At 44.4% G+C, this 15,189-nt stretch overlaps 2 protein-coding genes across 2 annotated transcripts; one reads left to right on the top strand and one right to left on the bottom strand.

Moving 5' to 3' along the window:
- Window positions 1-9,546: 9,546 nt before the first annotated feature.
- On the top strand, window positions 9,547-12,544 carry ube2g1b (ubiquitin-conjugating enzyme E2G 1b (UBC7 homolog, yeast)). Its single transcript, XM_055513305.1, has 7 exons — window positions 9,547-9,915; window positions 10,724-10,768; window positions 11,066-11,168; window positions 11,248-11,345; window positions 11,579-11,757; window positions 11,893-11,989; window positions 12,086-12,544. The coding sequence occupies exons 2-6, from the start codon at window positions 10,726-10,728 to the stop codon at window positions 11,977-11,979; spliced, it is 510 nt and encodes a 169-aa protein (XP_055369280.1). The 5' UTR covers window positions 9,547-9,915; window positions 10,724-10,725; the 3' UTR covers window positions 11,980-11,989; window positions 12,086-12,544.
- A 261-nt stretch (window positions 12,545-12,805) lies between these two features.
- Window positions 12,806-15,181, bottom strand: arpc3 (actin related protein 2/3 complex, subunit 3). Its single transcript, XM_029168610.3, has 7 exons — window positions 15,046-15,181; window positions 14,560-14,659; window positions 14,238-14,314; window positions 13,751-13,819; window positions 13,548-13,674; window positions 13,153-13,247; window positions 12,806-13,022 (listed from the first exon to the last, which is right to left on the bottom strand). The coding sequence occupies exons 1-7, from the start codon at window positions 15,049-15,051 to the stop codon at window positions 12,960-12,962; spliced, it is 537 nt and encodes a 178-aa protein (XP_029024443.1). The 5' UTR covers window positions 15,052-15,181; the 3' UTR covers window positions 12,806-12,959.
- Window positions 15,182-15,189: the final 8 nt, after the last annotated feature.

Below are 15,189 nucleotides of genomic sequence, written 5' to 3'. Positions count from 1 at the left end.
TTTAATAAAGTGTCTGATTGTTTATCTGTGATGAGTTTAGTTTAGTTTGCTTTGCTGATTCTCTATTATTACTCCACCTGTTCAGGGAAGCCAGAGAATGAAGTAGTTCAACCTGAGAGTCCATGTTTTTATGGCTCCACTTTTTCATTAGATATGCAAAAATAATTATACACTTCACTGCCTTGAACACTAAATATGAGTCCAGATGAAAGTGATTAGTCCGGAGCAGCTGATCTAATGCAACGAAGTGTGTTTCAGTCGGTTGCATGCGTAAGTGTTTGTGCTCTAAACTTCACCGCTTTCTTTTCTGAGTGAACTTTTTTAATTTGGATATAAAAGTTGCTTTCAGTCTTCGGCATATCGACAACACGAATGTGATTTCCCTCAGAACTACGGGGTTTGACTGAAGATCAGTCAGGAGAGCGTGTTTAGGAGCAGGAGAGAGGGAGGGAGAGAGAGAGAGAGAGAGAGGGTGAGAGAGAGAGAGAGAGAGAGAGAGAGAGAGAGAGAGGGAAGAAAGACAAGCTATCAGCATCTAAGTGGCCAAGATAAAACACCATCAGAAGTCAGAGAAGCCTCATTAGGAGTCGTGCAATGAGTTAATTTGGGTAATTTCTCTGTGTTTGATATGTACGTTCCTCTCAGCTGTAATCACCACCGTACATGGGACTCACTACATCACCAATGTTAGAACACAGTATAGAAACATCAGATTCTGTTTTTAATATAATAATTTAGTCAGAATCTGCGTCACTGAAATCCTGTTGAGTGGATATTTGCTTATTCATCAGCATCAAAGTCTATAGATGAGAAGATCTTCACTATGAAAGACGACAAACTTGCGCCACAGTTTCACGCCGACGCCACGTAGCTCAAAAATGAAAAAAAAAATTAACACAGCCGCCAAAAAAAACGGGCCAAAGAATAAACACTTGTCTTTCAACACGTTCAATCATTAATTTTTATTTGTAGTGTCTTTGGTCTCAGTGGGAGCGGTTTGTGTTTGAGATGTTCAAAGAGAAGCACCTGCTGTCACACCGGAGGGCAGAGCCGGTCTCCAAGAAAACAAACACTAATAAAACAGCGGGAACCGTGCGAGAAAAACATCTGATGGCGTAATTTGTGAGTGCGTCGAACGGTGTGAATGATGGCGACTCGGGCGAACGCCGCGTTCATGGTGACGATGCTCCGGACGCAGAGCAGGAGGTGGAGCCTCTTAGTGTAAGACCCCTGCTGGGACCACGCCCCCCTCTCCTGTGCATAACCCATACAACACAAGTGACCTCACTGATTATGACATCATTGTCTTTTCAGCGAGTCCATGTTTCTGTTTCATTAAGGTCACGACTTGTCACGTAAACAGGGTTTCAGTCGTAGTCGGGGGAGATTTGAACACATTTAATTATGATGACTTAAAGTGCAGGCTTCTTCTCTACAGCACCTTTATTTATCCCTCAACACTCTAATAGGATCCAGAATATAAACAGTACACCTGCTAAATACTAAAGAGCCACTAGCTTAGCAGCACGCTGTTCATTATAGTGTGTTGTTTACCATTTTTGAAGCCTGAGTGAGCAGCTAAGGAAAAACTATTGACATGAAACTATAAAGCATCCAAGCAGCATCGATCAGCCTGCGTAGACTCTCTCTCTTTCACAGGCTCGAGGAAGTGGAGAGGGCGAGAGGCGCTCGGGACGCGGGGAGAGAGAGCGATAGGAACCAAACCAACCCAAGCAACAGGAGCGGCTGCTGACGTTTTCCTTCCACCGGGTCCTCGTGCTCCGGCTCGACGCCGTCCCATTCATCTGGAGCCAGCGCCGCCCAAGACGGACGCCTTGTGTCGAAGCCAGACAAGCCCTCATCTGAACTGTGGCCAGGACCCAGGCTGATTTACATGAAAGCGGAGGACCCCCCCCCCGCTCACCTGGGCCGCGGCCACGGGATCCGTCATCTTTCTCCGGCCGCTGTCTGATCAATGATACCACTAATAATATCTGCCACGCTGTCACCTCTGTCTCCTCGTCCCGACTGGCACAGCCAGGGGCAGCTCTCTGCAGATTGCCTTCACAGATTAGGACTCCATTAGAGAAGCTATTTACCCACCTCTCCTCCCCTCAGGCTCCCCTTCACTCTGTTTGCCCACCAAAAGACCCCGGCGGAGGACATTATAACCTTTTTCAAAGTGAGAAATAACTGCTTCATGTATATTGCTCCACGGGCATCAGATAAAACTGAGCCCAGGAGTTTAAAGTTGGAAAGAAATTGCATCCAGCGATTCCCTCTGAGCGTCACTCTCATTCCTCCGCGCGCACACGTGTGCCTTCGCGATAAGTAACGAACGCGCGGAAATCTGTTTTTCCGATGCGATTCCGAAGGAAGAGGCCGAACCCTCCAGGCCGCCGCAGCGTCTCGTAAATCAGCGGCCTCGGCACCCGGGCCCATTACAGCACTCACTTAAACTAATCATTAGCCAAAGACGAGCCATTGCATCCCTGCCCTCCTCTGCCATTAGCGCTTCCATATCAATCACCCGCTTCTCTGCGGGAAAAAGGCGCCGACAGAACAGAGGAGCCGCCGCTCTGCCCCCAAAAACAGCAGAATGACCCTTTATCTGCACCGGAGCTGCTTGCAGCCGCCCTGCGCTGCTGTTTGCAACAGGAACTGATGCAATCTGTTAGTGTTGAAGCGACTTTTGGGAATGATGAACACAACATCCCTCTGACTCCTTTAATTAAGCGCAATGAGCCTTGTAAATCCAATATTCATTCAATAGGGGGATTATCTGAGGAGGGATGGCCTCCATCATACACCAGTGAAAAATGGGTATTTAAGGAGATACAAACGATCCATTATGATAAGCTAAATCTCTCGCCTCTTGAATTTCCCATAAGGTGCTAAAGGTATTTTAAATGTTCAATGCCAGTCTGCCCTTATGAGGAGAGTGGATCTGGTCCCTGGCAGTCCATTATCGGACCAACTCCTCTCCAGGTAATTTCACTGGCAGCCAAGTATAGTCCCGATAGACTGAATGGAAAAGAAAAATGTCATATTTCCTCCACCGCTCTTTAATTCATGAGTCCGCTGCCTTATCAGACCACTGGAGTCCTGACCTGTTTTACTTTCTGCAGGCATCCATTGTGTGTGTGGGTGTCCTTCTCCCTGAAGACGTCCGCTTTTCCCTTCCCCAACACTGCGCGGGCCAAAGTTCCCCTGCTTTCCCCAAGGGACTGATAACGCTGTCAGACACACTGAGTCGAGGGAATAGGACGGGATAAGGCTTTGGGAATTCAGAATTGGTTTTCGCTAAATTTGCTTAGGATTTCATGGTGCTCCATTTTCTCGCCCTGCACCGAGGGCAGCGAGGCGGGCGAACGCCGCGGAGTGACTTCAGGTTTGTTTTAAGCAGAGGGGAGAAGCCCCAGCATCAGAAAAGCCCATCACAGTCCGCTGTGGCTCGTCTGTCGCACTGGGCCTTCGTTCTCCGGCTGCAACAAGACGATAGTACGATGTTCATCAACACCAACGTAAGGGTTGAATTACCATTTAAATCACCAATTAAACCCGGTGTTTGTGCTTTTCAATCAGCCCAGAGACACAGAGGAGTTTTATCCCACGTGTGAACCCAGAACGGGTCCGTTGCTCCGTGATTGAGTCCAATCAAATGAAAGGGGGGCAGCTGAAACACTGTTAAGCGGACGTTTGGATTGTGAATGGACTTTTAGTTAAATCCATAAGTCCTGAAATTGATCAGAGACGTTGAGCAAAGTTGCCGTCTGCAGTGAGTAATCGCTGGGACGCATCGGCCTCGCCGCCGCCTGCACTGCTGCACCGCTGCAATCAAACCGTGTGCATTTGAAATTTCATCCTAACTTCTGACCCATTGGTGAATGGATCGGGATGTCGATATAAGCAGCAGGGCTGTTTTATCGCTTTGCTTCGGTTTTAATATAGTAGTTACAATAAAGTCTGTCTTCTTCATATCGACGGCAACATGCGGCGTGATTACAGATACGTTACTGATAGCTGCTTTTGTGGAATATAACAAGAGTGAGATATTACCTGAACACGGCTCCTCATCAATCATATCAGGCTGAATAATGTTTAAAACTGCGGAGGCACGGCTCACGACACAGCATCCATCTGTCTCTGCCTTCATTACGGTCCGTCTCCATTTGCATTGATTGGCTGCGGAAAGAAATGTGGGCGTGGCTCCGACGAAAGAGAGTCCAAAAACGAGCCAAAGCATCAAACAGACGAGGAGTTTTGACCCAACGGGTGCATTTGGTCGGATAATGATGCAGGCTGGACGCGGGTTTGGTCGCGGTCCAGCTGCTGCCGGTCGCGAGGAGGTCAAGCAGCGAGCCACATACGGCTGCAGAGAGGAAATGCAGGACAGACTCCTAAACGGCCCGGCTCCTTCCCTTCCAGCCTCCACAGAGTGATGACGGCCTTGTCCAAGATAAAGGCCGATCCATTGGCCTGATTTGTGGCCAGTGGGGCAATTTCAATACCCGGCTTTAGCCTGATAGATGAGGCCCCTGTTTGATAAAGGGCCAATTTGCTGCGGCGCCAACAGGGAGGGAACTGCAGCGGTCGCCTTTATTTTGTCCTTTCCTCGATCCACAGCAGAGCGAGGCTGGATGAGGAGGACAGAGTGATGCAAAGCAGACAGTTCAACGCAGAACGAACACCGGGTCACGTCATTAGGACCGATCTGATCAGTATAAGAGTCCGTGCTACGAGTGGTGAGTCCACCCACCTTTACAGCTGACGAACCCGGATCAGACCGGCTGGAACCTCGGGAGGCTGCAGACGTGTCTGTTTTAATTTCCAGAAGTCAAGCACCCAAAATTACTAAAAGCCTTTGGGAGCCGCTTCTCGGCTCGGTCCCCGAACGTCTGCGTAGTAATTAGGACTATGTGTGTTTTAACAGGCAGAATTGAGGACGAGGGGCCTTAACATCGCGCTCTCCCAACAGCTGTGCCAGATGAACTCCAGCCAGGTGAAACCAGCCCAGCGTCTCGACCGCCCCCTTCACTCCGCATGTTATTTATAGGAGCTGCTGCTGATTTGTGAATGTCAGTTGCTCCCAGTGTGTGTGTGCAACGCTCTCATTAAACCACCATTTACCAGATTAGTTAACTTACGCTACCATTTTTCCACATATCGGAGCAGCTGCAGAAAAACGGCCCCTCGCTGGTAATCGCTGCTGCTCTTTATTAGCGTGTAATCATAATAATAATCATCATCATCACACAGCAAATTGCTTATATATAAATAAGCCTTTTCACATAATAGGGTCCAGAGATGTTCTGCGTCTGATGAAAACACAAAAGGTGCTGGACGGCGGCTAAGATCCTGATGTGACATCAACACATGCTATAAAAATGTTCATTTTCGCCCCATTCGCACGGTCCTCCACAATATGAATATTACTCCGTGCTGATGAAAGAGCAATGCAAAATGCAATCACAGCAGCCCTTGTTCTGATTGCACCACCTGTGTTCGTCTCACACGTCACTCTGTCATAAATCAACATCCGGCCGCTCAGGCATCAGATTACTGCTAACCTTGTTTCCTGCCTCCTGAGTCTCATTGTGCTCGAACGGCGACACCGGCCACTTTTAAGGAATCGTGATCGCGCCCATTTCGAGGGGAATAACTCAAAATGGAATGAATGGGAACAATGGCTCCAGCTGAAATGTGCGTCTATTAAACGCTGCAGCACGTGGAGCAATATCTTGAATCATCTCCATTAACGTGGATTTGATCCGATCCGAGGCGACAGCAGCAGATGGGGGTGAGAGAGTCCTCCCATTAAAGATCAATGCCACTTGTTCACCCTGCAGCTTTTTCCACAAAGCTCTTCAGGATGCGACATGATCCTGCTTTTGCTAAAAGTAGATTCATATATGAAAGTGTGGAGCTCTTTTAGGGGCATTAAACCCATTTCACACAGCCACCATCTCTTTGTGAACGGACGTGTCTGTCTGATGCGGCTCCATCCAGGCCGGCCCTGTTTTTTCCCTGTAATCTTGTTCGGTTAATCAATCCGCTTTTGCTCTGTGTCATCGCTCGCTGTGCACCCGTATAAGTGAATAAATAGGAACATTGATGAACACTGAAGCCACAGAGCCGCTCGTTGGTGGCCACCGACTGCGACCACAACCAGGGCAGCAGCTATTCCTGGTCCGGAGCCCGAGGGGCCGGCGGCCAGTGCTTCACCAGCGCTCGGCTGTGGGGCCACTGGTTTCCACCAGCAGCAGCCGGCGGTGCCCCGCTCTTCCCACAGCTGTTGTTGTCGCATTATGTGAGATCATTCCTCTCGTATTAAGAAGTCAAACATCATTATCTGATGCACGCGCTGGGTTTCGAGTCTGCGTGTAACACCTCATCAAAGCTGTGGGCGGGTTGTGAGCGCTGGGTGCAGTCTGGGACTGGTGGTTGTGCGACTCCGGCTGTTTACCCCGACTTTAAAGCTGGCAGAAACAGAAAGCAGTGAGATGTGGAAACCGTCTGAAGTCTTTCTGTGTGCTGGTAAAAAAACCTCCGTACACATACAGTAATGTGTATTTCTGCTCTAATAAGGAAACGCAGGGAAACTGGAAGCCGGCGTATGATGTGTGATCGAACAGTGACAAAATTAGATTTATTTACCAGCCATTTATTAATCATTCTGACTGGCCCTCTAATTTCCGGGCAGACCGGGGGGGTTGAGGGGGTGTTTGTGAGGGATGAGTGCATTTAAATCAAAGCAGGATGCAATCAGCCATGCGGGGTGTTGAGCTGCCCCTGGAGGATTTAATACTCCATTATTTAAATCAGGCCGTATCAATGTGGAGATAAAACCCAGGCTGACAAGAGTTACGCAGGGCTGTCAAACATTACCAGTTAATTTAGATTTGGTATTTTTAATTATTAATTGATTTCCCGTTTTTTTAATGCACCTTGTTCTGCATATTGAGCCAGAGAAGTTGAATTTCACTCAAAGTTATTGCTGTTATTTTGAGCATAATATTAACTTTTTTTTCTAAAGCTGTAATTCTCACAGACAAGCACCACGTCACTTCAGTCTAAATAAAGGCTGCACGGCTGCAAACTTTGCTGACTGACTTTATAATTGCCAAAGTTTAATGAACAATTGTTGCCTATTGGAAGATAATCAGGTGGAGTTTTCAGATGAGCAGGGGCGCCTTTTATTCTGGGAACCGGTCGCTTTGTGACACCAAGGTTCCCAGTGCGCTTCCCTGGATGATCGGGACGGATCCCGGACACGGGAAGCGCCGTCCTCTTCACACACAGGCTGCTCTCTGGTGGGAGATTGTACAAAGTAGCGCATGCTCAGCAGGTTTCCTTGGATTCAGATATAGATAAGTGAGTACATGCAGACAACTCCTCACTACAACTGGATGTTGTAATCTACAAACCATCTCTGTTTGAAGCCACGAAGAAGTGGCTCGCACTGCCCCCTATTGAAGGAAAACGTCATTTCACCGCAGGGGTCACAGGCGACACTCAGAAGCATGTTTGTCTAAAAACGAAAGGTCAGATCAAGTTTCCTGTTTTCCAAGTTGAATAAAGTTTTGTTTACTCTCTATGTTCAATGACAATAAAGTCTACTTTATTCTAAAGACGTGAGTCACCAGCTCAATCACTTAACTTCTCATTCTCTGTTAATAAAACGTCAATACAAATCACAAATTTCATTTCGACCTCAGAAAACCGACGATGCAGCTCTAATCAATGCATGAACGTCGTGAGCATTGCTGTTTATGTTGGTGCAGCCTTTGATGTCGTAACGAGTTTGTAGTTTATCAGCAGCATTACCTCATAGAAATGAGACAGAAATACAAATAATATATATTCTAGCTTTTGTCTGAATTTGATGCTGTTTCTAGCCCATTGAGATTAGGTTACATAATAGATGGTGTGACATCACCCCCCTCAGCAGTCGTTGCCACAGTCATTGCTACACTTTGCTTAACACACTGTCTCGTGTCACAATCTGTTTACACGTTGCATAATGAGGCAAATAACTGGAGGTCCAAACATGTCAGAAACAGAACAAATGCTGCACCATCCTCGAATCCAGATACTGGAGCTCCACGAACAGCCTGCAAAACTATCACAATGATCATGTTCGCGCACCAGTTTGAATTTAGTTTTCTAAATGAAAGGTGACAGCAAGTTCACCGACTGCGCCCTCCGAGCCAACCCAAGTAGAAACCGATCCTGATCCAAATATGATTAAAAAGCTCCCTCTGCGTTGCATTTATGAAAGGTGCCTGTGGGCAACACACAAATAAGCTGGTTAAAGACCGGAGGCGGAGTTGAAGCTGAGCAGCGGAGTCAGAGGTTGTGGTGGAGAAGTTGTGGAGATATGTGAAGGAAAGGTTCATGATATTAGTTGTGCATTACTGCTGTCAGGTAGGAAATTAAAATATTAGTTGATATAAAATATTGTACTGAAGGGTTTATTGCACATCGTGTTGAAGTTGTAATAATGTAGAGGGTGGAGCCGTCAGAGCCAGATCCAGCAGAATGAATAAGACGTTCAGAGCAGTGGCCTGAAAACTGTAATTAAAAGTGGTGGATTAAAGGGCTGGAGTTGGAAACATGGTTGTGTCATGGAGGTGCATTACGATGAAGTGTGAGGAGAGAAGCAACAGTACACAGAATATGAAAAATATAAATATATAAACGACATATCACACTTTTTGCTGAACGAACTATTTTAGTCAATTCAAAGCTGAAGGAAAATCATTCAAGAAATAAATAATGTTTGCTAAGGGCTGTATTAAAAACTAGTTGATGTACTGTAGTGGTGAATACTGCTTTCCATTTTAAAACAGAAGCGCATGTCACATAAAGTTCAGACTGGCTGTAAATTTTAAGACTATAGAGAGAGAAGTAATAAATGTTTACAAGCTGTGACTCCAGTTGCAGAGCAGTCATAGGTGGTGTTAAACGGTTTACTGCAGTATGTGTTGACTGTAAACGGCCAAAGCCGAGAGAATACAGTTACTGGGCAGACAACAAAACCCACATGTTTGAAAACATTAAATGCTGTTCACTATTCTTTAAGTATTGAAACTGAACTTTGCATTTTGTACAGCACCAAGTGGAATTTTAATCAAAACTGTCAAACTGAGAGCGACGCCTTTTAGTTTTCACTAATTAACTAACGAGGTTTGAACTAATAAACTATAAAAGTAAACTCTGACTCCTTGTTAGATGGCTCGTTTAGTTTTTTATGTTTATCCAATAGGAAGTCCCAGATTAAACCAGTCCTCTTCTAGACATGTGTGGCTAATGGTGCTTGTGGCATACTTTAAACGATATAAATGCATGTCTGACACCGTTGATCTGATATGAAAAAGGAGTTTATATACTATGGCATCTAATATCTAAAGGGTTTCATTGTCCAGCTGTCAAAGATTATGTGTAATTTCCATAAATACCGCTAGATGTCGGACTTTGCCAAAAGGAATCTGTCACACAAAAAAATCACGAAGAAGAAAATAATCTAGTTGGTAACTGACTCGTCAGTCAGTTCTTACAGGCACCGTTAATATGACTCTGTAGGCTACACATCCTAGTTAGTTTGTATATAATAGCACATTATTGCAGTCATAACTGTAGCTGTGACCTCCACCTTGTGGAGAATCTCGCAAAGCTCATTTCATCCCAGCTCTACACAGGCAAGAGGGAGGCCTGTACGGACACACTGAGGGAAAATTCCCCAAAAGGTCCACGCTGATTTCAGCCTTTTTACTTTAACTCATGTTGTTGCTGTTGTCGGACTGAACGGAGAAGGAAACGTGGACAGGACACGTCACTTTTCTTTACCAAATGTTTCAAGCTGTTTTGCTGAGAATCACTTAGATTTATTTATTAATTGCACGTTACAATAGAGATGTCGAAATCGAAGCCTCATGAATCACTGAGCAACTATGACGCAGTTGGTCTGAAATCGACACATTGCTCGACACCATTTGACACAGTCAGAACAGCGACATCTGCTGGTTGTGTGTGAGAACTGCATCAGAGCAGACTGACTATCAAACCCTCTCTGATACGTGGTTGTTCAGGATCACAGTCCATGTTTTATTGTCAAATAAAAGTTATTTAATCAAAGATGTGTAATTGTGTTTATCTGTGGATAATATTATATCAGTAGCCTTGATATGGTAAATATTTTTGATAGTTAGATGTTATTAAAGCTGTATTTGGTACTTCTGCAACTCTGTTTATTACTACATTGAGGAGACATGTTTGTCATTTAGTTAAGTCAAAGACTTTTATTTTATTTTTCCACAGAACATGACTTTAATCACATTCTCACCGCCTCTCCAGCTTTGGAGAAGAGCCGCTGATGTCTGACTAATATAGGTTGTAGTCTTTAATTACATTTTGAACTTGTCATAAATACATTGCAGATATCTGTAACGTAAACCTGTCTATCTTATAGATCATTTATCATCTTATAGATCATCTCCGGTCCGTTGCCACGTTTGTAAAGCTCTGACATATTAAAACAACCGTCCGTTCAAACTGCAGATAAGCCGCTCAGCCGTCACGTGACGTATCGACGCCGCTCGCTCTCATTGGTCACGTGATTTGGAACGCGCTCGAGATTCTGCTTGACGACACTTCCGCTTCAGAAGATCGATGCTGAGTCGAGTGGGAGGTCTCGAGTTGGACATCTCTACGTTACAATAGAAAATGACGGAACAGTCCTCGTTGTTACTACGTAAACAGTTAGCAGGTAAGTTAGCTAAGTGCTTTGCTTTGTCTGGAGCTCATTGAACTGTAACGTTATTGTACCGTGGTGTTGGTTGTAGTGTCTAAAAGGGCGAAGCCGCCGCTGTGTTGGATTTTACTGCCGCTGCATTAGCCGCACTGTTAGCAAAGTCAAACTCACGTGTAGACAGCTGTTAGCTAACATGACTGCTGTCCTGTTGCTCAACAACTAGCGTTACCAACTCATTGAGGTAAACAGGCCTGTGTGTGAGATCATCTAACAGATGGCAGTTCAGGATTAAAACTCAACCTCACATTTCAGAGCTCAACAAAAACCCAGTGGAGGGTTTTTCCGCGGGTCTCGTGGATGATGATGACATCTACCAGTGGGAGGTGGTCGTTATCGGACCTCAGGACACGTTATTGTGAGTGATCGTTTTCATTACCTACCATTATTTACACACGTTGCATATGCAGGCAATTGACGTTGTTTCCTGTTTGCAGCGAAGGAGGTTTCTTCAAAGCCACATTAACTTTTCCTCATGATTATCCTCTGAGGCCTCCAAAGATGAAGTTCATCACAGAAGTGTGGCATCCAAACGGTAACGATCAACATCACAGCATGTTTCTGATCCAAAGTCCATAAAGGCTTTTTAGAAATTATAGACGACCATTCAAAACTATTTCAGTGGAGGCTATGGGAGATTAAAATATAGCTTTATGTAAAAAATAGACACTAATACCATGTTAGTTTGCCACTAGACTTTGAATAATGTTTAAATAGTATCTGATATTGTGTTAAAGTATTTTTCTTGCACTTTTTGTTTTGTGTTAGTGGCAAAAAATGGCGACGTTTGCATTTCTATCCTGCATGAACCTGGTGAGGACAAGTACGGGTACGAGAAGCCTGAGGAGCGCTGGCTGCCGATCCACACGGTGGAGACCATCATGATCAGTGTTATATCCATGCTGGCAGACCCCAATGGAGATTCTCCTGCCAATGTGGACGCAGCTGTAAGCACATTCTGTCACACATAGGCACCGTCTAGCTGCGGCTCAGGTCCTTTTATTTCTTATGTGATGCGTGTTCCTGAAAACACGTGGCCCAGTGGAAGTAGTAGAGACTTTTATGGATGTTGTTCATTGCAGAAAGAATGGAGAGAAGATCCTACTGGAGTCTTTAAGAAAAAGGTGGCACGTTGTGTGCGAAGAAGCCAAGAAATGGCATTTGACTAAGGCCAACACAGTAAGGCACCAGCACTTGTCAGAATGTAACATGGCATAGTGACACAAATGATGCATTATGGGTTGTTTCTTCTAAAACTGTGACTTTTGTTTTCAGGTTGGTCGGCTGGTTACAGACTCAGCTCTAAGATCATTGGATTAAGGTTCATCAACATCACACAGACGTTGTTTTGAGTAGTCACATTTCTTTTTGGTTAAGTTTAGTTAAGTTTCAGCATTTTGTTCACAGAAAGATAAATCAGAGTATTACTTCTGTTATGTACATACTTAGCAGATTTCTGAAGAAAATACCCTATTTTCTAAATTGACCTATTTATTTAGCAAAATAATCTTCTGAGCCTGTTTTCCACCTGCTACATTGAGCCGTCTAGTATATTGTTTATTTAATGCTATTTACAGTTATTAAAGAGATGGAGACACTGGCCTTTTTTGCCTGCATGTACAAATTCTTCTGCAGAGAACTTCTCCCACCAGCGCTGCCTTAACTTCAACTGCACTGAAGGCTTAATTCAACGCAGAGAAAATGTGTTCATGTAATAAAGATGCTCTATTTTTAGATCTGTATTTGTCTGCATCACTGCACATGTACAGACATAATGCGTTCACATCGTCAGCAGCTGACGATGTGACTCAATGGGACTGTTCCCACACTTAACACAACTGTCTAAAAGTCAGTGTTAGATTGTGAAAGCAAATAAAGCTCAGTTAAAACATACAAGTACACATTTTCAGATTGGACTTCCTTGAGAGCTTTGATTAAAAAAAACAAAACAACGCATGAATATGTTGTGTGTAAAGAAGTATAAAACGAGGCACGTCACGTGATTGCTTTATTGAATTAAGCACCAGCTCACCATGGCCAAGACATGTTCTAACTGTATAAAATCATCTTTTAGCAACACAAAAAGTACACACCTCCCCTCCCACCCAACAAAGAGCCGCCCCTCTTTCAAATGTTGATCCTGAGTTACTCACTGTCCAGGAGCAGACAGACTTTTGTTCATGAACTGCCTCTTCACAAAGCAAACCCACCACTGAAAGAAACAAACCTCTGTTAGGCTGCTGCACTAAACATATTAGTCACAAGACAAGACCATACTCGTCATTGTAGACCCACTTTGCTTTAAACAGTGCTGCATATAAAGCTGTAGTAAATGTACTCACTTTGCTGGGTTTGTCTGTCTGGGGGTCAAACACACGGTCACATAACCTCAGTCCAGTCTCCTGGCGGATCTGCTGCAGGTATGCTCTCATGGTCTCTGGAGAATGTTGCAGATTCAGCATGTTAACGACCAACAATTACTGTTAAATTTACACTTGTGAGAAAGGGGACTAGAAACTTCTTGTCTTGTGGTGCCGTGGTCATCATTGCTATTTATGGTCATTGTTTCCAGCTGGAAAGTGGCCAAATTATAAGAAGACTACAAGTGTAATGTAATACCATAAAACAAACGCTATTCACTGCCAAGAATCAATCGTACATTCGTTGTTGTTTTATGTTGGTTGTTACAGAGGAAGCCCAAAAAGTGTTATTTTCTTAAAAAGGTGCCAGTTCTTACCTTCCTCCTGCTTGTTTGCAGGCTTAACATACATAGCATTGAGGGGGAAGCCTGGTTCTCCAGGAATGGGGAAGTTTGTGATGCCCAGAGTGTACATCTCTTTCTCTCCCTGGCCTTTGGAGCTGCACTGTAAACAGAAATCAGGGATTAGGATTATGCCATACAGGTATTCATGTAAACCCACATTAACACATACAATTTACCTTCTGTAGCCTTTTTAGGCACTCAGAAATGTAGAGTGTGACGTAGATCAGCGTCCTGTCTGCCTCATTCTAGGGGAAAAATGAAACACATTACTAGGTAATGTAAAGAATTTGCCTTAATATGTTTAGTTCTGTCTGCTGCACAAATGTTATTAACAGAACTCCAGCCAGGTCTGAACAGCAAGAGGTTGCATAGCTTTGATTCTGAAAAAGAGAAAAGCAAGCTGGGGCATGTGGAAAAATTAAGTTCACAGCTGTTTCACAAGAGGAGCGATGGGAAGACACAATACACACAGGAAGTCGCATACATGTCCTTGACTGAACAACAAAATAAAGTTCGAGAGTTCACAGTCAAATTACTACAGGCAGCAACATTTGGGGATCATTTCTGCACACAAATGTTTATTTTAGTTCAACCATTTATTATCATTAATGAGTGATAAATGCATGGTGATAATGATAATAAGGGCAACAATCAGTGTCTTACCTTGATTTCATAGTTCTTAAAGAAAACATTGGCTTTGAAGTAGTAGATAGCTTCATCAATGATGTCTGACTCAACACCTGAAATAAAGAAAGCAGTCAGTTAATGCAAGACAGAAGTGACCCAATCTGTAAAGTATGATTAGATTAGGTTTTGTTGACAATAAAAAAATATCTGTAAATAAATATATAATGGGGAAATGCACGTCAGCCCATATATGGAAGTAAAGCTGACCCAAGTATGAGGAACTGCGCTGATATGAGCCTCTGAACGCACCATAAGCTAACAGCCAGGTTCCACCTTCACGCAGATACGACGATCTTACCATCTCCTCGGGCCGGTCCCTTGAACTGGGTTTTGAGGGGGAGCAAAGCCATGTTCCCCACCAGCCTGGTTTCAGGGCTCATCAAGCTTGAATGATACGCCTGGAAACAATAACACAACGGAACAGTTCACGCACCGGTGTCCGGATTTTACCAGGAAACTGAACGTTACATTTCGGATGCATCGCTCATACAACAAACTACACTTCTGATAGGAACAACACAATAGCAGCAAACGCAAAGCTATTTTAACACCAATTCTATATAACTGTAGATAGTGAACCAAAACGCAATTGCATCCTAACAACAATCGTGAAATCATGTTTTGCCAGTGCTAACGCAGCTAGCCGGCGATGCTAGCGACTCTAAACGAAGCAAGCGATAATCTGGAGGCCACTGTATCATTCTAGTGTCTATATCAAATGTTACGCTCTAAAAACGCACAACAACCACATTTGATGGTTGAAATTTACGTATCATTTACTCACCGGCATGTTGAGTGACAGATATCAGTCCAACTGCTCAGCGGAGGAAAAAAAATACCAGCACTGCAGAAGCCTGCTTCCGCCTCACACACGCCCTTCAGACTTACAGGAAGTGGACACGTGTCATGCAGCGCATTGACCACACGA

This window comes from Betta splendens, chromosome 12 (genome assembly GCF_900634795.4).
Source record: "Betta splendens chromosome 12, fBetSpl5.4, whole genome shotgun sequence".
In the NCBI taxonomy this organism is placed as follows: Eukaryota; Metazoa; Chordata; class Actinopteri; order Anabantiformes; family Osphronemidae; genus Betta; species Betta splendens.
This window is presented reverse-complemented; position numbering and strand designations above follow the sequence as displayed.